Source organism: Malus sylvestris, chromosome 5 (assembly GCF_916048215.2).
Source record: "Malus sylvestris chromosome 5, drMalSylv7.2, whole genome shotgun sequence".
NCBI lineage: Eukaryota > Viridiplantae > Streptophyta > Magnoliopsida > Rosales > Rosaceae > Malus > Malus sylvestris.
Genome location: NC_062264.1, coordinates 22,860,132 through 22,881,550, shown reverse-complemented (window position 1 = coordinate 22,881,550; position 21,419 = coordinate 22,860,132). Strand labels below are relative to the sequence as shown.

The window sequence follows — 21,419 nt, the reverse complement described above, 5'->3', positions numbered from 1 at the left end:
AAAACCACGTGTCATGTGTACAAGCAAACTGGAAAAATCTAAGGCTGAAAAATCATTTTCAATAAAAAGCAGTCATATGGCTCATGTGGGTTGTCTTAAAGTGTGTGCCCAACTCGCGTGATAGCAACGAGAAGTTTTGACGACATAGAACCACTAGACAAAATGAACTGGAAATAATGACATCAAATACATAGGAATGAACAAACCTTTGATGAGAGAAGTTAAGCTCTTGAAGTGATATTTCCAGCAGCATGATCCCAAAAGTTGCAATTTAACCCTAAATATAACGAGAACATGTGTGGTACAATTGATTACATTTAACAAGGGAAGCCAAACAATAAAACTAGACTTCACAAAGCACAATCATTATGAGTGAGTTGTAATGACGAGTTTAAGTACAATAATGGCATTAGGAATTAACTGTAGGAGAACGGTCGTCTTTTATAGTTGAGGAGAGTCTTTGGCTCCCTTTCGCGGTTGATATGGTACTCTACGAGTTTTATTTGATGTTGACACATTTTGTGTTATGATTGGTCTCTTGATTCAACGTCCCTCCCTTCTTTAATGTTCCAAGGTAACGAGGATTGCAAAATACAAGAGCACTGTCATGATTATCCATATCACCATACCAATTTACCAGGTTATTTACACAATAGATTAGATTTCAAATATGCAAATAGGTGACAGTCCATTAACCTTGGCATGAAAAAGTAGGGATACCAAGATCTAATATGCTACGAAGAAAGCAACGACGTGGTTTAGTTAAAATATTACCTCCGTACCTTTAATGGTAACTCTTTGCAACCATTGATGCTTTATCCTGTGGGGACATTAGAGTCACCAGTAGACAGTTTGCCAACCTGAAGTGTACGCGGAGAATTGCGAATGCCATTGTAATAAATTTGTGATTCTATCATTTATAAAGAAATTAGCGATAATGATAATGCAAATCTCTATCGTAAGTAGCAGCGATCTCTCATGTAGATCAGAAATTAATGAAATGATTTGGAAGCTATGTCAGTTATATAAAGTGTTCAAATAACTTCCGAGTCCAAGCATTTTTCAGCATGGTTATTACCTTAAGGTTAAGTTCCCTCTAAATACTGGTGTTGAAAAGGCTTGTCGCAAGCCAATTGCATGTCACTAGTACAATGCAAAACTACTTTGTGCGACGAAGGATCTCTTTGCGCGACGCATATTACTCTTTCGTCGCGCAAACCCCTTTTTTTTGGCAAAAATATTTTTTATTTAATTTTTAATAAATATTGTAATTAAATTCTAAACAATAATTAATAAACCAAGAAAAAGTATTTAATTATAAAATATATGAAAATGTACCTACAAAATGTTCGAACAAAAAAGAAAAAACTACAAGAAGTAGTCTTCTAGGTTTTATACATCAAGCTACTTGGTATCGGTTGGGCAAAGGAACTGGGAGGTCGAAGGTGGAGCAAGATCAAGTGCTGGCATCGGGATTTGGAGACGGAACATCTGTGAGGCCCATACAATAATACTCATCTGCTCGCCCTCAGCCGCAAGTTGACCTTTTAGGATTGTCACTTCCTCCTTCAAGGCATTGACCTCTCCTGTGGTCAATCTGGAAGAGAAGGCACCCGTCTCACAAACCCGCGCCTTTCCCATACACCGAACAATAAAAATATAACATTAGAAACTAATCATTTCTTGCATTTGAAACTAATCAATTAGCACCCAAAGTAATATCATATCCTTTCTTGCATTTGTTCACATATATATAAAAAGCAGTAGTGCAACTATAGAAACAATACTAATTAAAGATGTCAACTATACTTTAAACCAATGGGATCAGATGTTCCGTTTATGTGTATCTTGATTATTGTGGTCGCAAGTTAACATGATGAAAATCAATTTAATCTGTCGTAATTTTATTTGTCGTAAAATACATGTAAAAAGGCAATTCTAAGTAGACATATACTTGATGTCTATCCAAAAGCTATCTTCAAACACATTGACAATATTCTTAGTGCAGTTATTAAATTCTATACTTGCAATCTAACTAAGAAAGCTTTAATTATCATGGCCTATCTGACATGGACAAATCAATCATCAAACATAGACAGTCCTTATGCAACTAATTATACAGCACGGGAAGCATGACTTAATCAGTAAACAAACATACGCAGTCCTTATGCACAAAGAAAAACTGTAACTACAAATGTGAGAACAATCATCGTGTTAGAAATCATTTATCAATCTTAAATAAGTGTCCATACAAGCAAAGTGTTGGCAACAAACCCCGTAGACAAAGATTAGAAGCACAAGTGTAAGAAAAAGAAAGCTGGATAAGTTACCTTCTTCCCATTCTCATCCATGATAATCATGATCAGCAACAATTGAACCTGCATTAAGAAATTTGACTCTCATACAAAGAGAAATAGATTCACTAATGCCCAAACTCAATACAAGCAAACGACGAGAGAACAATCTCAGAACTTACCAATCTGGAAAGAGATCCAAGGGTAGCACATGAATGGAGATTATAACACATATGCATATTTAAGACATCCAATCCCTGCAGAAGACAGATCAATACAAAACATATTTGACTATTTGACATGACTATCATCAGACTCTTCTTACGATACAGTGAAGCATCCAGCTTCAGCCACAATCCTCTTTTCATAAACTTCATATAAAAAAGAAAAACCATGTGATAAAACTTAGGAAATGAGCCATTTGATATGAGCTGCCCTCTTGTTCTGAAATATGAGCTGCCATGTGATAAAACTTAAGAAATGAGTCATTTCTCACTTAAACAAATGCAATATACAGATTAAGGGAACAAAGGCAATACCAAAGTTCATTACATTTAATAGTTCTCAAAGCAAATTAAAAGCTTAAGTACATGGAAGATAAGGTTGGCTTGTAGCTACCATTTCAAATAAAAGTAGTAATTCAATGATTAAATTGATTGATATCATGATAACATCATAAAGCTCATAGCTAGCCAGCTAAGCTTAAGTAAATGGAACAATTAATTACTACAAAACCAGGAAAAAAATATCTATTTTATGTCTCTTAACACAGCACTAAAATGCAGCTAATAGTTATTCTAATACTCAGAAAATCGAATAATACATCTGTACATACAAGAACCCTCAAACAAGTATGAGCCTCGTCAACTTTATATCTCTTACACGGAGATAACAACAAATGATCCAAAGCAATCCAATTCTTTCACCCTTTACCCTCAACTCACTCAGATTACCCCATAAATTTACTACAACCCCACAAAACCATAAATCTACAGCAACCCCCAAAAACCATAAATTTACATCAACCCCAGAAATTCATAAATTTTACCACCCCATAAATTTACAGCAACCCCCAAGTCACACTTTGGACCTAGAATGGGGTAGTAAAACTGAAATCTGATACACAAACTAAAAATTGAAATCTGATACACAAACTAAAATTGAAATTTGGACCAAATAAAACCCTAATTATCATATGTTGAACGATTAAAGCAAAAAAAAGCAAAACATTGAGAGAGATGGATGTGAAGGGACCTTTGGAATTGAGACGGAGTGAGAGAGGAACGAGATGAGCAAGAGGGAAGAGAGAGACCAAGATGAGCGAAAGGATTCGTTTCCTTCATACAAGTAGCTAAATTGGGGAAAAATATAAATTAAAGATTGAAACTTTAGTTGAATCTGAGAAGAAGACAAACCGGATTACCTGAGATGAAAACTGCCCAAAAACGCCGGCAATTCTTCCCAGAAACCGGATTTACTGAAATGAGAAAGTTAGTGAAAATTTGTGAAGAAAACTGCCCAAATTTGTGAGAAATTTGTTAGGAGGAAAAAAGGGAGAAAGGGAAATTTGTTTGTAGATGGGCGAGAGTGAAAAGAGAGACCGAGTGGAATAAGAGCAAAAGGATCGACGTTTTGTCCAATAAAAAAAAATTGCAAAAATTTATAAAAAAAGCACCTATTATTTGCAATTGTACCGCCAAAAAGTGTCTTTGCGCGACGCATATCCTTGCGTTGCGCAAGTTATTTATTTATTTTTAAATATTATAAAATTTATTGAAAATGTGACTTTAGTTCTTTCAAATTCTTTTTTTTTAACATAAAACACAATAATATATTTTTCTAATAAAAGCCCGATCCGAACTACAATAATAAATTTAAAGTTACTTAATAAATGTATATACCATTTAATCTCTTAAGTATTATAACAAAATAAATAAAATTAAAGCTACTTAATAAATATGTATACTATTGAACTTGATGGGATACGCATTCTATAAGACTAGTTTCAACGATTGAACCATCAAAATTGTTTGTATATGCTTTGAGATCGCATACATCAAAATTGCAAACAATAAACATTTAGAGATCAAGTAATGGAACAAAACTTTTCGATGGATATAAAAGAAAAATCTTGATTTAACGGTAGTTTTAACTCCAATTTTGATGATTTTTTATATCTGCACTTCTTGACCTTATATGAATACAATGAACTAATTCGATCGTCAACTGAAAATATTTACACTTATAGATACCACAAAATATTATGTTCTACTAAATGAAAGTATAAATAAACTCTAAGTGTTAGTGAATCTATTGTTTTGATGGGATACGCATTCTACGATACTAGTTTCAATTATCAAACCGTCAAACTAGTTTGTATATGCTTCGAGATAGCATACACCAAAAATCGTAAAAAATAAACATTCAGAAATCAAGTAACATGACAAAATTTTTTTACGATTATAAACGAAAAATCACAATTTAACGATAGTTTTAACTCCGATTTGGATTATTTTTAATAGCTACACTCCTTGACCCTATATGAATACAATGAATGAATTCGATCTTCAATTTAAAATGTTTACACTAGTGGATACTACAAAATCTTTATGTTATACTAAATGAAAGTATAAATAAACTCTTAAGTGTTAGTGAATTTATTGTTTTGATGGGATTCGCATTAAGTGAGACTAGTTTCAACGATTGAACCATCAAACTTATTTGTATATGCTTCGAGATCGTATACAACAAAAATCATAAAAAACAAACATTCAAAAATCAAGTAACGGGATAAAACTTTTCAACGGTTATAAAAAAAAATCACGATTTAACGGTAGTTTTAACTCTGATTTTGATGGTTTTTTACAGCTACACTCCTGGATCCTATATGAATACAATAAACTAATTCGATTGTCAATTTAAAATATTTACACAAGTGGATACCACAAAATCTTATGTTATACTTAATGAAAGTATAAATAAACTCTAAGTGTTAGTGAATCTATCATTTTGATGGGAAACGCATTGTACAAAACTAGTTTCAACTATCCAACCGTCAAACTTGTTTGTATATGCTTTGAGATCGCATACACCAAAAATCGTAAAAAACAAACATTCAGATATCAAGTAACGGGACAAACATTTGCGACGGCTGTAAACAAAAAATCACGAATTAACGGTTATTTTAACTCCGATTTTGATGATTTTTTACAGCTACACTCATTGATCTTATATGAATACAATGAACTAATTCGATTGTCAATTTAAAATATTTACACTAGTGGATATCACAAAATCTTATGTTATACTTAATGAAAGTATAAATAAACTCTAAGTATTAGTGAATCTATTGTTTTGATGGGATACGTGTTTGTACCATACTTGACCAATCCCGAAACTACCGAGCACCGGCCAACGCTATACTGTCAAGGACCCAGAAGAGTTCCCCTCCGACCAGGAGGCCAATCACTACTCGACATGTGTCAAGATTAGAAGCCAATCAGAGCGCAGCACGTGTCGACATCAAGAACCAATCATAACATGACACATGTCAATGTGACAAAGCTACAAGTTTTTCTATAAATAGGGGTCATTCCCCCACAATATTGCCTAATGCCATTTGTGTTAAATCATTCACAAGAACTCACTAAATTGAGAGCTTGATCCTTTGTACTTGTGTAAGCCCTTCACTACTAATAAGAACTCCTCTACTCCGTGGACGTAGCTAATTTGGGCGAACCACGTACATCCTGTGTTTGCTTCTCTGTCTCTATTCATTTACGTACTTATCCTCACTAGTGACCGAAGCAACCAAGCGAAGGTCACAAAACCTGACACTTTCTGTTGGTCCAAAGTCCTCACAGATTTTGTGCATCAACATTTGGCGCCGTCTGTGGGAAACGACACTTATTCCTACTCTCTTCAGCTGTGTCAAGCTGGTTTCTATCATTCGTACACTTTCTTTTGACCAGGCATCCCTCTCCAACATGGGAAGCGAAGGAAGCCACAGCACACAGAATGACACCCCCCTTGCACATAGTGCGAAACAACGAAAGAAGGAAGGAAAACGAGTTCTTCTTCAAGCTAAAGTCGATGAGTTGGAAGCTCAGAACAACAAGATAGCAATGAGGAATGAGGTCCTCCAGGAGCAATATGAGAAGCTCTTCGAGACACTCCACGAAGCTAGGCAAGCTCAGACACGCGAGCTTGTTGCCCCCGTGGAAGTCAACCATCAACTGGGTGCCCTCCAACATGGAGGGTCACATGCATTCGACATAGATATCCCTGATAGGGAACAGATTACCCCTCGACTTGATAATCAACATGAGGCTTCTCTTAACCCAGTTGCTTCGACCTGAACCATGAGAAGTGGAGGGAGACACCTCTTTGCTGAAGGGGCAGAAGGATCGAAAGCCGTCTTTCGCGATTGTCGGGATTTCCTGAAGCAACGTCGAGAGAATTCCATCCATATAAGCTCAAAGATTAATGACCCAAGGATTTCTGAGAGACTCGGTCCCCTGCCACGGCCCAAGCCGGCCACCAATTTGGGGAAGGGGCAACAAGTCCTAGAGAGACATGAGGGTACAGGGGACTCAGAGGTGTTCCGACAGACATACCCTGGAAGCCAGTACAGCGAGTCCAGGGAAAAATCACATGGCCTTGATCAAACCTTCCTAATTCCAAGAGGAGATGGAGATTTACGAAAGAAAGCTCCAGTGACACATAACTCCGCTCAGGACCCCCTTGTCCTACAACTTCTTGAGGAAGTAAACAAGTTGAAGGCTGAACGTCAGGCTGAAATACCTGACTGGAACCAACCCAGGCCTGGCCCTCTGACAAGGAGGATCCTCAACACCCCCCTTCAAGCAAAGACAAAGCAAAAGCTTGGCTTGCAACTTTATACTGGAAAAGAAGACCCGATTGAGCACCTTAACCTCTTTGAGTCCACCATGGCATACCGGATGCACACCGACGAAGAGCGATGTCTTCTCTTCCCCTCCACCCTCTCTGGTGGAGCTCTAAATTGGTATTGTCGTCTTACACCTGAGACGGTAGACTCATTTGAGGAATTGAGGAAACTATTTGTTTCCCAACACATTTTCCAAACCGATCGCTTGCACTCTGCAGATGACTTGTACACTATCCGCCAGAAGCCAGACGAGTCATTACGTATGTATGCTGGCCGCTTCAGCCATGAATACTCCCGGTATGCCGAGGCAGACGACAAGACTGCCCTCAAAGCCTTCACGGCAGGCCTACGTGATTGTTTCTTTAAATACATGATCAATGCCAATACTTGGAAGACTTACTATGAGGTGATGGCGCAGGCTTATAACCATGCCTCCGCCGAGGCAAAGACATATCATGTTTGCCGAAGCTTTCAGGGCACTCAGTGTAGATGAACACTTGCTCGATCGCTCGATTTCTCCTCTGATAAGCTTCTCCGGTGATATCGTGCAACCCTTAGGGAGCATACATTTACCCTTTACTATTGGTACAGGCCCTTACACGGCTACCATTACCACTAACTTCCTAGTGGTCAACTGCCCGACGGCATACAATGTCATCTTTGGGCGCACAGGCATCAATGATCTCAAGGCCATGGTATCCACACATATGTTGTTGATGAAGTTTCCAACCCCTTTCGGCAATGGGTACATCAGGGGAGATCAACTTAGTGCTCGATCATGTTACAACACTTCAGTCAAACAACAACACCTGCCTGTCCCCAAGGAGACTCTCTTTATACATCACCAAGTCGTAAAGACCAGTCCAGATGAATCCAACTCGGGTCTTCAGGATGGCAACAGTCAACCCGACGACCCTCGAGATGACTCATTCACCCAGCAAGCATAACCCGCTGAAGAGTTAGAGAAGATCTCTATCTCCAAAGACCATCCAGACCGCATGGTGAATATTGGCACCACATTGTCACCGCCCCTTCGATTAGCATTGATATCTTTTTTGAAAGAGAACACTAAAGTCTTCGCCTGGTCATACGAGGACATGCCAGGCATCTCTCCCGATGTCATCTGTCATCGTTTGAGTATTGACCCCAAGATCAAGCCGGTGAGACAGAAGCGAAGATCTTATGACGCTGAACGATACGAGGCAATGAAAGCAGAAGTTGAAAAACTCAAAGGCATAGGCTTTGTCTGCGAAGTCAATTACCCGACATGGGTAGCAAATGAAGGAAAAATTTTGTCCTAGCTAAGAACAAGTATGAACATTTGAATACATATGCTAGCAATTAACACTTTAAAGTAGGCATGCATCCAAAAACAATTCATAAAACCCATGACTTTCAAAGCCTAGTATATGGTGAACCAAAATAAACTCTTTAACAACATTAAAGAGAAGTAAAGATTTAGTGTTTCTTTACCCTTGAAGATCATCCTTGTTTACACAAGGGATTCACCCAAGTGGAGGGCCTTCAAGTCACCTCCAAGCTCCTTGAATCCTCCTTGTGTTTTCCTCCCTTTGGTGCTCCTTTGAAGATTTGAGAAATAAGGATTTGTTCTCCAAAACACCAAAAGCTTGATGTCTCTAATTCTCTACACCAAGGATGTATTTTGTGAGGATGATATGGATGACTTAAGGAAGAAGAGATTGCTAGATGTCCCTTCCTTTAGTGGCTGCCCTCTTGGAAGAAAATGGAGAGAACGTTTCACCCAATTTCAATTAGAAAACACCTTAATGAAAATAAAGCTATAAAATTCCTTTTATACTTCATTTCTTTGGTGAGTGGCAAGCTTGCAATTAAGCAAACTTGCAATTCACCCTAATGGCCGGCCCTCCTTATTGTTATTGGGCTATTTGCCCATTTTGTTTTAGTTGTCATACAACTTAAACATAATGGGCCTTTTGGTCCAAAACGCTTTTGGGCCCCGTAACCCAAAACCAACATATAAGCCCAATACGAACCTTTCGTATAATTAATTAACTAATTAATTAATTAATCTTGACCATTCTTCAATTAAACCATTTAATTGCTAATCCATTTCATATAATTTCTTCACATACATCCTTACTCGGTGTACGATCCATTAGGTTCCAATTAGCGAGGCAGTGGGCGATGTTACTCTTAACTATCGATTGTGAATTGAAACCACATTTCAATTCTCCCTTTAATGATTAGTGTTACCTAATCATTTGGGCTTCCACAAACCATGAGTGACACCTAGCAGTATGTCATGGTTACCCAAGCTAAGTAGAATTGGTTGGAGAACCTATCCAGTTACAATTACAATGCAATACGGTCATTCTCTAATACAATACTCTTAATCACATTGTTTAAGTGATAGTTGGTTTCATGTCTACTATCCAATGTGATACTTTCCTATATGATTCCCTTGAATATGATTTGGAACAAACTTCCTAAGTCATATTCATTTGCTTTGGCCAAAGACTTTAGAATCATATCTTAGAGTATTCTCCCTCCACCATGGAAGGTTAGAGATCCCTTGTTGTACATTCATATGCCTACATGACTAGATAGCTTGACCCCAACAATGTCGTGGACACTCCAAAGGAATGCCGTTGACAGGATCAAAGATCAAGGACCTAACCATTAGACATCGATGATGCCTCAGGTCAAAGGACTACTTTGCATATTGCAACCTTAGAGTTCATACATGACATGTATGTTCGAACTCTCTTTTGATCGTAGTTCAGTGTACTCGAGTACTCTTTCGAGCACCTATGTGTTTGTCTTAGTGTCCAACACCAAATGACTTGAGACTAGTTATACTCACGATTGAGTCAACATAACACATACTAGCCTTAGCGGATTGTCAATGCCCAATTAGCAATCCTATGGCTAGGAACGTTTTAGGAATGAACATAAGAGAAAGGTCTCGATAATCTAACTCATTAGATCATTTATCTCTTAGAACAAATACATTCCTTGGATTCCCTTATTGCTTAAACACATGATACAAATAAATAGTGATTAACAATAAGATTGCCCTCCATTAAACATATAATAGTTTAACACAATAAGTATTCCAAAAAGCTATTACATCAAATGAGTGGCTTTGTGGGCATACTTCCAACAGCAAATGTGGTCCTTGTTAGGAAAAATCCGACCAAAGAAAGTCTTTTGCTTCAAAAGGTCTTGTGGAGGATGTGTGTTGACTACACCGACCTAAACAAAGGGTGTCCGAAAGATAGTTTCCCTCTTCCTCTTATTGACAGGCTTATAGACTCTACGGCAGGGTGTGAGCTCTTGAGCTTTATGGACGCTTATTCAGGATACAACCAAATCCTCATGAACCCCTCAGACCAAGAACACACGGCCTTCACTACTGACAGGGGACTATATTGCTATAAAGTCATGCCTTTCGGCCTAAAGAATGTAGGAGCAACTTATCAGAGACTGGTCAATTCAATGTTCGCCGAACAAATTGGGAGGAACATGGAAGTTTACGTTGATGATATGCTAGTCAAAAGCAAACATGCTGACCAACACATCACCAACCTATCTGAAACTTTCACCATTCTAAAGAGGTATCGAATGAGGTTGAACCCCAACAAATGTGCCTTCGGCGTGGGCTCTGGCAAATTCTTAGGCTTCATGATTAGCCAACGAGGCATTGAAGCTAACCCTGAAAAGATCAAAGCAATCCTCGACATGAAAGAGCCAATAACTTCAAAAGACATCCAAAGCCTTACTGGCAAGGTGGCAGCCTTAACCAGATTCATCTCTAAGGCCACAGACAGATGTGCTCCTTTCTTCAAAGCACTCAAGGGAAATAAGAAGTACATTACATGGACGGAGGAATGTGCCAAGGCATTCAGGAACCTCAAAGAGTACATGAGTAAAGCCCCTCTGCTCTCCAAACCAGAAGTTGGTGACACTCTCATCATCTATCTATCGGTTTCGGCTTCAGCAGTCAGTTCTGTTCTTATTCGAATGGACATTGGTGTCGAACGACCCGTTTACTACGCTAGCAAGGCCCTACAAGATGCGGAGACACGATACTCCAACATTGAGAAATTAGCTCTAGCATTGGTCATGTCTGCTCGAAAACTCCGCCCTTACTTCCAAGCGCACTCCATCATCGTGCTTACCAATTATCCTCTTCGACAAATACTCCAAAGTCCTGACACTTCAGGGCGAATGATCAAATGGGCAATAGCGTTGGGTGAGTTTGACATCTCCTACCAACCAAAGCCAGCTGAGAAGGGCCAATCAGTGGCAGACTTCATTGCCGACTTCACATATCCAGTTGACATTGCTTCTACACCTGAAGCAGTGGCTTCATTACCCCCGGAAGCTCAGAAGATAGAACCAACAACCCCAGCATGGAGTCTGTATGTTGATGGCTCATCCAACCAACAGGGCTGTGGAGCGGGACTAGTCTTGACTACGCCTGACAAAGTAGCAATGGAGTATGCTCTTCGTTTCAAATTCAAGGCATCAAACAATGAGGCCGAGTATGAAGCCCTTCTAGCAGGATTACGTTTGGCCAAACACCTCGGGGTTAAACAAATTGATATTTTCAGTGACTCCCAATTAGTGGTCAACCAGGTTACCAACAACTTTGATGCTAAGGACAGCTTCATGGCAGCATATCTTGCGCAAACACAACTTTTGCTCAAGCATTTCCACTACCAGATCACCCAAGTTCCTCGAGCGGCAAACAGTCATGCAGACGCCCTGGCTCGCCTCGCCTCAGCTGTGGAGGACAAGATTGGAAGAAAAATTCATGTCGAACTGTTGGCAACACCAAGCACCATGGCCGCAGAAGTATGCAACTTACAACAGGGGGATAGTTGGATCACCCCGATCTATAATTTCCTTGCTCATGGCACCCTCCCAAATGATAAAGTCCAGGCTAAGCAAATTCGATACAAGTCTACCCGCTACCTGATCATCAATGATCAACTCTATAAGCGAGGTTTTAGCCTGCCATACTTAAGGTGTCTTACGCCTGCCGAGGCGGAAATCGTCCTTCGGGAAATACATGAGGGAGTCTGTGGAGATCATGCTGGATCTCGCTCCCTAGCACACAAGACTTTTCGCCAAGGATATTACTGGCCAACACTCCACCAGGATGCCATCAAAGTATCCCGCTGATGTGACAAATGTCAACGATATGCGACTATTCCTCATTCCCCTCCAGAGCCTCTTACTCCTATGATCAGCCCTTGGCCCTTCGCCCAGTGGGGATTTGATTTGATCGGCCCAATGCCGGCAGGGAAGGGCAAAGTCTGTTACGCAGTCGTTGCAGTGGACTACTTCACAAAGTGGGCCGAAGTAGAACCCTTGGCAACCATTACTGAGGCAAAGATAGAAGACTTCGTGTGGAAGAACATCCTTTGTAGATTCGGCATTCCCAATGCGATAGTCACTGACAATGGGCGACAGTTTGACAACAAGAAGTTCAGGTTGTTCTGCTCTAAGTTCAACATCAACTTATGCTTTGCCTCTCCAGCTCATCCCCAGTCTAATGGACAAGTTGAGGCCATCAACAAAATAATCAAGCGCACTTTAAAAACCAGCTTGGACAAAGCTAAAGGCTGTTGGCCAGAATTTGTACCCCAAGTTCTTTGGTCATATCGCACTTCATATCGGACTTCAACAGGAGAAACTCCATTCTCACTTGCCTTTGGCACAGAGGCGGTTGTCCCTGTTGAGCTCGAGCAAGCAACATTCCGAGTCCAGAACTACATTCAAAGTGAAAATGACAAACAACTCACCCTCAACTTGGATTTAGTCGAGGAACACAGAAACCAAGCTCACTTGAGGAATGTTGCCTACAAGCAGCGCATCTCCAACTATTATGACTCTAGGGTCAAGCCTCGTTCTTTCAAAATAGGAGACTGGGTCTTAAAGAAAAGATTACTCTGCGACAGAGTCCCGAGTGAAGGCACACTTAGTCCAAACTGGGATGGACCGTATGAAGTCATTGGCATCAGTCGCCCTGGCTCTTACACACTTAGAAGCTCCGATGGCAAGACCCTTGGCCATCCATGGAACGCTGATCACTTGAAGTACTACTACAAATAGACTCACGATGTACAAGTGTTGAGCTATAGCCGTTCGGCATCCTATGTAATGAAGGCCATTTGGCAATGAATTCAATAAAGAGGTAATTTAGCCAACTCAGCCCTCACTCTTTTACATTCCTAGCAATGGAACACTCAAGTGTTGAAACCTCAAAGCAGATATATCCAACACGAAACAAAATCTAAGTATGTGTCGACAAGACTATACAAAGAAAGGAACAACCAAACAATGGCTTATATCCAAACAATAGATCTATTCATACATAGCCAAACATGCATTAATAATAGTGCAAACACTCATAAACACCTAAAATCCAAAACTCTCAAGCTTATAACATGGGCACATGTTATACACACATCAGACTACTACATCCAGAATACATGCAGATAGTAAAGACACTGCTATTCATTCTCATCTGAAGCCGAACCCCTGGCAGTATCACTCCGCGTCCTACCATCATCCTCTGCATCCCCAAGATCCTCTTCACCATGCTGAGTCTGTGCATCAGCACTACCTTCATTATCAGACTCATCTTCGCTGCTAGGATCAACAGCAAGGACAAATGTCTCGCCCTTTCGATGATGCTCATCTATATCTTCGTGGTATTTTCGAAGAATGCTCCCATCATCATAACGATCAAGGACGGCCATCCATTTCCTTTTTTCAAAGCGAGCTTCTTGAGCACAGTAGGGTTTAATAGCAAGATGAAAGGTCGAAGAACTTAAGTATTCTTGCACAGCAGCCTCCCTTTCAGTTGGAATGCTCTCCTCCAGTTCAGAAATCTCAACTAAGGCACCATCCAATTCTCCCCTAACCTTGGATACCTCCAAGGTAGCCACCTCCAATTGTTTTTTAGTTGCCTCAAGCAATTTCTTAAGCCTTAGGTTCTCACCATTTCGCCTTTTCAAGCTCTCCATGGTTTCGTCCTTCAGTTGGAGAGCCTGCGTCAAAAGTCCCTTATTCATTCGGGCCTCATCCACAAGCTGCTTATTCTCCTTCAGTTTTGCCTTGTACCGCTCAACCTCTTGCAGTCTGTCGTGATACTCGGCCATGACCTGCATGGCAAGACGATCATCACTACCTAAATAATGATAATAAAGAGGAAAAAGTAAGGAAATGACAAAGTAACACTCACATATGAAGACAGCTTCAACATCCGGTCGCAATCCGATTCATCCTTAGCTAAGGGCTCTCCGAGCTCATCGAAGGCGAATCGACGCCCTACCAAGCAATTGTTGATATCCCCAAAATCCTTTGGCCGCGTGGCAACCCTCAAGTCCTTCCACGGGACACTGCCAGCTCTTTCCTTGCCTTTCCCCTCATGGCGGGAACCAGGATCACTTTCCTGGACAGTGTGCTCCATAGTAAGAGGAGGAGGCAACAGTCGGCTCCCTTCTCCTGCAACTACGGCAGCGGCATTTTCAACGGCCTCGATTCCAGTCTTCCTAAAGGCAGGCCCCTTGAGGACCCCATCTTGGGACTTAGGTCTAACGGATGGTTCCCCTCAGAACTTATGAATTTTCTTATGCGGTAGGATGTCTTCCGAAGGAACTAACACTGTTGCTTTCCTTTTATTGGTGCTAGTCCCTGTTTTCTTGCTTACCTTCTCCACTGCATAAGGAAAATCAAAATAAGAAATACAACTTTCCAAATAAAGTAAGGAAAAGAGCAAAGTTTACATGAAGGATACAACTTACTCGATCGTCCCTGGCTCTCGGAAACTAAGGGTTGGAAACCGTACCGACGAAATAAGGGTCGTAGCTTGCTTAAGTGTCTATCCTCTTTGGGCACCCTCAACACCTTCTCTATGTCAGATAGCTCCTGCCCAAACAGTTTGATGGTGCCCCGCGTCACTACATGAAGCAAAGTGTTAGAAGCAAGAAAAGACCACAACAAATAGCAAATAGTACGAACGGTTGATACGTTACAACCTACAGTCTGGAAGTGAGTAAGCACACGTCGCTCAGGCGTGACACCCTTATCATACTCCCAATCATTATACAGAAAGCACCAACGGTTTTTCCATGTGTAGTATGCCTTTTTCTTACCATACACAATACGCTCTCTCTCACTCCGACATGCACACTCGGCATAACCAGTGCATGATTTTGTTGGGCGCATCTTGTAACAGTAACGCCACTGATGGAAGGAAGGCTCACACAACCCACACTCCATCCAAATGATATAAAATCCAATCAAAGTATCCCAGAAACCAGGATTGAGTTGCCCAGGTGCATATCCGATCAAAGATAACATCTTTTGCAACCACGGATGTAAAGGTAGTCTCACCCCTAAAGTCAGTAATATCTGGGTGTAGAACATAACATGACCCTGGGGAGGCTCAGAAGGCCATTCTTCATCATGTACCAAACGTATCCCTACACTACGAGGGATATTACATGACTGCCTTAGCGCCTCAACCTGCTTCTCATTATCTAACAAGTTATTCTTTAGATGGTCTGCTGTGAACTCAGAGCGAACTATGGGTATGGCATAAAAAACAACCCCCTCATCCAACGCCATGGAGGAAGAACTAGCAATAGCTAAAGTTTGACGGTTGGGAAGATCATCCAATATTTCTCTAGTACAGGACTCTAACAAAGACCCTGAAGACTCCGACATTGCAGACTCAGACTTAGAGCTAAAGCTAGAAGAGCCCTCATCATTAGAACTTCCAGGCTCTGACATCTACAATAAGAAGAAACAAATTCTATCACTACATGCATGATCAAAAAATAAGGAAGTTCCTATATTACCCACATGAAGATGGTGCAAAGCGATGCCGGAACCCTTCTCAATCAGAAAGCAATCCGTCTTCCACAGTCACTACAAAACAAGCAAATGAAGATCGTGTCAAGCGCCAAAAAAAAAAAAAAAAAGCTTCATCCAAAAAGCTTCACCCGAAAAGCTTCACCTCCAAAACTTCACCCAAAAAGCTTCATCCAAAAAGTTTCACCCAAAAAGCTTCACCTAAAAAAGCTTCACCCAAAAAAAAACTTCACCTCCAAAAAGCTTCACCTGAAAAGCTTCACCTCCAAAACTTCACCCAAAAAGCTTCATCCAAAAAGTTTCACCCAAAAAGCTTCACCTAAAAAAGCTTCACCAAAAAAAAAAAAACTTCACCTCCAAAAAGCTTCACCCAAAAAGCTTCACCTAAAAAAACTTCACCCACAAAGCTTCACCTAAAAAGCTTCACCCAAAAAGCTTCACCTAAAAAAGCTTCACCCACAAAGCTTCACCTAAAAAGCTTCACCCACAAAGCTTCACCCAAAAAACTTCACCCGAAAAGCTTCACTTAAAAAAGCTTCACCTACAAAGCTTCACCTAAAAAAGCTTCACCTAGAAAGCTCCCTCTACATACTTTCACCATCAAAGCTTCACCTAGAAAGCTTCATTTAAAACAAAACCTTACCCATTCAAGTTTTCCAAATACAAAACCTTGCGGCAAAGAAATGGATTTTGTTCACAAAAACCACTCTTAAACGTATACAAAAACACGTGGGTAAACACAAACATTTTTTGTTTTACATCAACCACGTCCCTCCCATAAACGGACTTCCAATTATATATATGTTTCCAAACATATTCTAATAGATCAAATAATAATTCAAAGTCCAAAATTTAGTTATGGACAAAAATACAAGCAATTCACCAGTACTGAAGTTGCTACAAAAACTGGAATCTTCCCCAGACTAGAAATCCAACAAAGCTTCGCCTCCTTTCCTCTATCAAATTTTTGCAGCTGCTGCTTTTCTCCAATGGAGCTGAATTTTGGACACCCTCTAGTTCTTGAGCAGATGAACAACTTTCAAGAAGGAATCGTTTCTGTTTGAGCGATGGAAATTAAAGTGTTGAAGCTCCAAACATGATAGTCGGCTTCTTGTCGATTTCGAAGCTGTTGTGATGTTTCGAAGATCTGGAAATATTTAACCGTTAGTTCATCCTGAATTTTTGATATGTTATGAAACAGTCGATGAGGAACAACTTCAATGAAGAAAGCATGCCGATCTAAACAATAGAAAATGGAGTTTCGAAGCTCACAACAAATCTGACGGGTTGACAGAAAAATAATAACCAGTCATTCATCATACCTGAATTTCTTGAGTTATACAGCTCCGAGGGATCTCAATTTTGAATATGTTGTAGTTCACGAGCTGAGGAACAACTTCAATGAAGAAAGCATACCGATCTGAACAAGAGAAAATGGAGTTTCGAAGCTCACAACAAATCTGACGGGTTGACAGAAAAATAATAACCAGTCATTCATCATACCTGGATTTCTGGAGTTATACTGCTCCGAGGGATCTCAAATTTGGATATCTTGTAGTTCACAAGCTGAGGAACAACTTCAATGAAGAAAGCATGCTGATCTGAGGAAGAGAAAATAGAGTTTCAAAGCTCACAACAAATCTGACGGGTTGACAGACAAATGATAAACAGTCACTCATCATACCTGGATTTCTGGAGTTATACTGCTCCGAGGGACCTCAAATTTGGATATGTTGTAGTTCACAAGTTAAGGAACAACTTCGATGAAGAAAGTATGTTGATCTGAGCAAGAGAAAATGGAGTTTTTGAAGCTCACAACAAGTCTGACGCGTTGATATACAAATGACGAACAATCACTCATCATACCTGAATTTCTGGAGTTGTACTGCTCCGATGGATCTCCAATTCGGATATGTTGTAGTTCACGAGGTAAGGAACAACTTTCATGAAGATGGTTTTGCGATTTGAGCCACAGAAAATGGTGTTATATTGATTGTTAATGGCCATGACAACCTTTTCAGCAAAAATGGTAAAGCAAAGCAAAAGAAAAGCTAAAGGAAGACAAAATCATGGCACATGATAATGAGTCATACCCTACCCCTCATTGGATTCGAATACACCCATCCTCCAAAATCATGACAAAGGCCACATTATAGATATCTGTACAAACATTACACACCTCATTCGTCAACTCCCTCGACTGGAGACTTGGGGGACTCCCGCCATATGCTACTAAGCCTCGGTACTCAAGAGTTTCGTGACTATTCATCGACTTGGATTTTTCAAGTCCCCAATCGAGAAGTTTTCCTTACTCGGGAAATTAAGGGAACACTACCTCAAACTACATGCTTCACTCACAAAGCTTCAACAATACAGGTTTCAACAAAAGCAAAAATTCAAAGAACTTTATGAAGAAGGCTTCGGTGTATTTAACACAATATGTTGAAATGAAGCAAAGCTTATTTATTAATATTTTCGATAAGCCACAAATATGTACATATACATGAGTCAAAATAAACAAACAAAAGGGAGCCTTCACAAAGGTTGCTTAGGGGAAGTCTCAGCAGTCGGTGGAGCCCCAGAAAGAGAAAGCACCGGAGGGTGGTTATCCGGAGCCTCAGTACTTGACAAAACCCCAGAAGGAGGAGGCATTGGAAGTTCATCATTTGAAGCTTCATTACCAGGTACAGCCCCAGAGGACGAAGGCAATAAATGCCTTTGGAACAAACCCACAAACCGCTGATGATCAAGTAAAACTTTACCATCAGATTCCTTCATCTGGTCAAGCTTCCTCTTCATGTTTGTAGCATAGTCATGGGCGAGCCGGTGCAACTGCTTATTCTCATGCTTGAGCCCTCTAATCTCCTGTTTGAGACTCATCACTTCAGCAGCCAATGATTCAACTTGGCGGGTTCTAGCAAATAGGCGTTGGGCCATATTAGACACAGAACCTGCACACTGAACACTAAGAGCCAGAGAGTCCTTAACAGCCAACTCATCAGACCGTTTGGAAAGTAGTCTGTTATCTTTGGGAGTGAGAAGGTTCCTGGCCACCACTGCAGCGGTCATATCATTCTTCATCACAGAATCCCCAACGGTAAGAGGACCAGTAGGGGATATGAAGGATGGGCGCCATATGTTGTCTGGAGAAGGCGTGGCTGTCTCTTCTCCAAGGTTCAAGTCAAAACGACGGTCGGAGGGTCCAGACATTTTCAAATGTGTTGAAGAGGGAAGAGGTCAGACAAATCAAGATCTTAGAAGTGCAAGAAATGAGCTTCTACTGGTAGAGATTCAAGTGTGCTGTGGAACTTAATGCCAGCCTCTATAAAAATCTGCACTCGACGGAGCTTCAGAAATCGAAGAGGCGTTTGCTTTCTCAAAAGCTGGGCTGCTCAGAGACCACGAGGGCCGATCTCAGAAATCGAAGAAGCACCTGTTTTTTCAGCCTCGTCAGCACCTGTCACATGCACACTCAGCTTTGCGGAAATTACGGGCAATCTGTCGAAGATTTTTGGTGAAGTAGAAAGCACGTGAATCTCACTGTTCAATCACCGCTCTCCATATGCACCATCAACTCCTCGGGTACCACATATAACTTTGTCAAAGATCTCTGACAAAGTTTAGGCACGAGAATTTCGAAGTTCCAGCTACCCTACTATTACCCATAAGGGTAAAGGAATAGCACCACTGCTTGACAACTGGAAAGTCCCTATGTGTGTCAACCTCCGTGTTTTGCGGCAAGACAGGTTGGCAAGAACGTCCAACCTTTACTCACATTCGAGAAAAGACTCCCAACATAATTACTTTCTCAAAAACCGGAGTAGCACCGCTTTCCGAATCTCGAGAGTCAGATCCTCGACGGGATTGCTTGTTCGAAAACCGAAGAGGCACAACTCTCAGAACTTCGAGAGCCAGATTTCCTTAGATAAAGCTTGTCTGTAATCTTCACACGTAACATCAGCTTTCCAGATACCACATACCACTTTTTCAAAGTGCTCTGACAAAATTAAAACACGTGAAGCTGGCAGCTCCCACTACATTGCTGTGACCAAGAAGGGTAAAGGAATAGCATTACTACTTGTTATTGGGAAATCCCTATATACATTGACCTCCCTCCTCAACGGACAGGCAAACCTGCAAAAATGCTCAACCCTTTCTCGCATTCGAAAAGGCACCCTCAACATAACCTCTCGAAATACTCAGCTTTATTTCCCCCCGATAATACCTCAGCAAATAAGCCACACCAAGAACAAGAGTATCTCATATCATCAGGATCGAAAGCAAGAGTATCCCATATCATGCTTTCTCCCTGTCTTTGTCTTTGTCCTTGTCCACACCTGCAGGACAAGGAGAAAGAGAGCAGTCAGTCGGAACCTGAAATCAAACCTCCAATTTGGAACTGACTGCCTGGAGCCTTTGCCTGGTTGCTTACTTAGCATTGCTCTCGAGTACTCATCCTCAACTGCTGTCAAGGTCACGAATTCCACCGGCAAATACCTCATGACAGTTGATCAGATATTGGCTCTTTACACTGAAGCTACCAAGCGTGGATGAGTCACTATGAAGGAATGTTCTGAAGGACCATTTAAATGCAAAGGTTGCACACCACTTCTGCCATGTAAAAGATTGAAGCAGAAGGTTCAACGGTGAGCTGAAACAGATCACTACAGCACGACACCTTTCCATACCACATTCATTATTCCGTCAACAGCAAAAGTATCCCATATCATCAAGGTCGAACGTACTCTAGATTTGATGGACTTGTTTTGACCCTCAAATTTTTGAATCGGCCTTATACTCTGAAGGGCACCAGAAAACCCTCCAGCACAGTTCAAGAATAAGCCTGTGGAAAGTTACTTCTTCAAAAGCAAAAGTATCTCATATCATCTCTTATCCATTTGCTTCTCCTTATCCTGGCAGTTGAATGAGGGACAAGGAGAAGGAGAACAATCAACCGGAAGCCGAAGTCAAACCTCTGATCCTGGGTTGCTTACTTGGAAGTTTGACTGCTTACCTTGTCTGTCACCTCTTTCGGCAGATCTCCTAGCTCGGCGACTTGGGGGACTCCTACTATAAGCTAAATACACCATTCCCGGATGGAGGAAAGGTACTTCCAGAGAAGGGCAGATGAAGATCAGACCACACTTCGGTACTTAGAAGTTTCGTGATTACTCAAGGGATTGGATCTTGCAAGTCCCCAACCGAGGAGTTTCCCTCACTCGGGAACTTAGGGGAGCACTGTTTGTACCATACTTGACCAATCCCGAAACTACCGAGCACCGGCCAACGCTATACTGTCAAGGACCCAGAAGAGTTCCCCTCCGACCAGGAGGCCAATCATT

At 40.9% G+C, this 21,419-nt stretch overlaps 2 protein-coding genes and 1 long non-coding RNA gene across 9 annotated transcripts; all 3 read right to left on the bottom strand.

Annotated features, from left to right (window-relative positions):
- Positions 1–1,293: 1,293 nt before the first annotated feature.
- Positions 1,294–3,958, bottom strand: LOC126623357 (uncharacterized). 7 transcript variants are annotated; one of them, XM_050292225.1, is made up of 5 exons: positions 3,718–3,958; positions 3,549–3,645; positions 2,477–2,750; positions 2,331–2,378; positions 1,294–1,632 (listed from the first exon to the last, which is right to left on the bottom strand). In XM_050292225.1, the coding sequence occupies exons 2-5, from the start codon at positions 3,635–3,637 to the stop codon at positions 1,405–1,407; spliced, it is 639 nt and encodes a 212-aa protein (XP_050148182.1). In that variant the 5' UTR covers positions 3,638–3,645; positions 3,718–3,958; the 3' UTR covers positions 1,294–1,404. The 7 variants fall into 7 exon arrangements, with proteins under 7 accessions (XP_050148182.1, XP_050148186.1, XP_050148184.1 ...); XM_050292229.1 differs by having other exon boundaries at positions 2,477–2,551; XM_050292227.1 differs by having other exon boundaries at positions 3,549–3,631.
- A 9,491-nt stretch (positions 3,959–13,449) lies between these two features.
- Positions 13,450–14,457, bottom strand: LOC126623356 (uncharacterized). The gene is made up of 2 exons (XM_050292224.1): positions 14,444–14,457; positions 13,450–14,363 (listed from the first exon to the last, which is right to left on the bottom strand). Exon 2 carries the CDS (start codon positions 14,358–14,360, stop codon positions 13,710–13,712), a length of 651 nt encoding a protein of 216 aa, XP_050148181.1. The 5' UTR covers positions 14,361–14,363; positions 14,444–14,457; the 3' UTR covers positions 13,450–13,709.
- Positions 14,458–16,702: 2,245 nt separating this feature from the next.
- On the bottom strand, positions 16,703–18,242 carry LOC126623360 (uncharacterized). The gene is made up of 4 exons (XR_007623738.1): positions 17,762–18,242; positions 17,581–17,678; positions 17,400–17,497; positions 16,703–17,224 (listed from the first exon to the last, which is right to left on the bottom strand). It is a non-coding gene; the product is annotated as an uncharacterized LOC126623360 (long non-coding RNA).
- Between the last annotated feature and the right edge of the window lie 3,177 nt (positions 18,243–21,419).

Excerpts from the sequence above, each read along its gene's own strand:
- LOC126623357 (XM_050292225.1), bottom strand. The coding sequence starts at position 3,637 with ATGAAGGAAACGAATCCTTTCGCTCATCTTGGTCTCTCTCTTCCCTCT. Across the intron at positions 2,751-3,548 it reads ACTCCGTCTCAATTCCAAAG|CTCATATTTCAGAACAAGAG; the intron begins GTCCCTTCACAT and ends ATCACATGGCAG. Across the intron at positions 1,633-2,330 it reads TGGATGAGAATGGGAAGAAG|GCGCGGGTTTGTGAGACGGG; the intron begins GTAACTTATCCA and ends TGTATGGGAAAG.
- LOC126623356 (XM_050292224.1), bottom strand. The coding sequence starts at position 14,360 with ATGGCCGAGTATCACGACAGACTGCAAGAGGTTGAGCGGTACAAGGCA.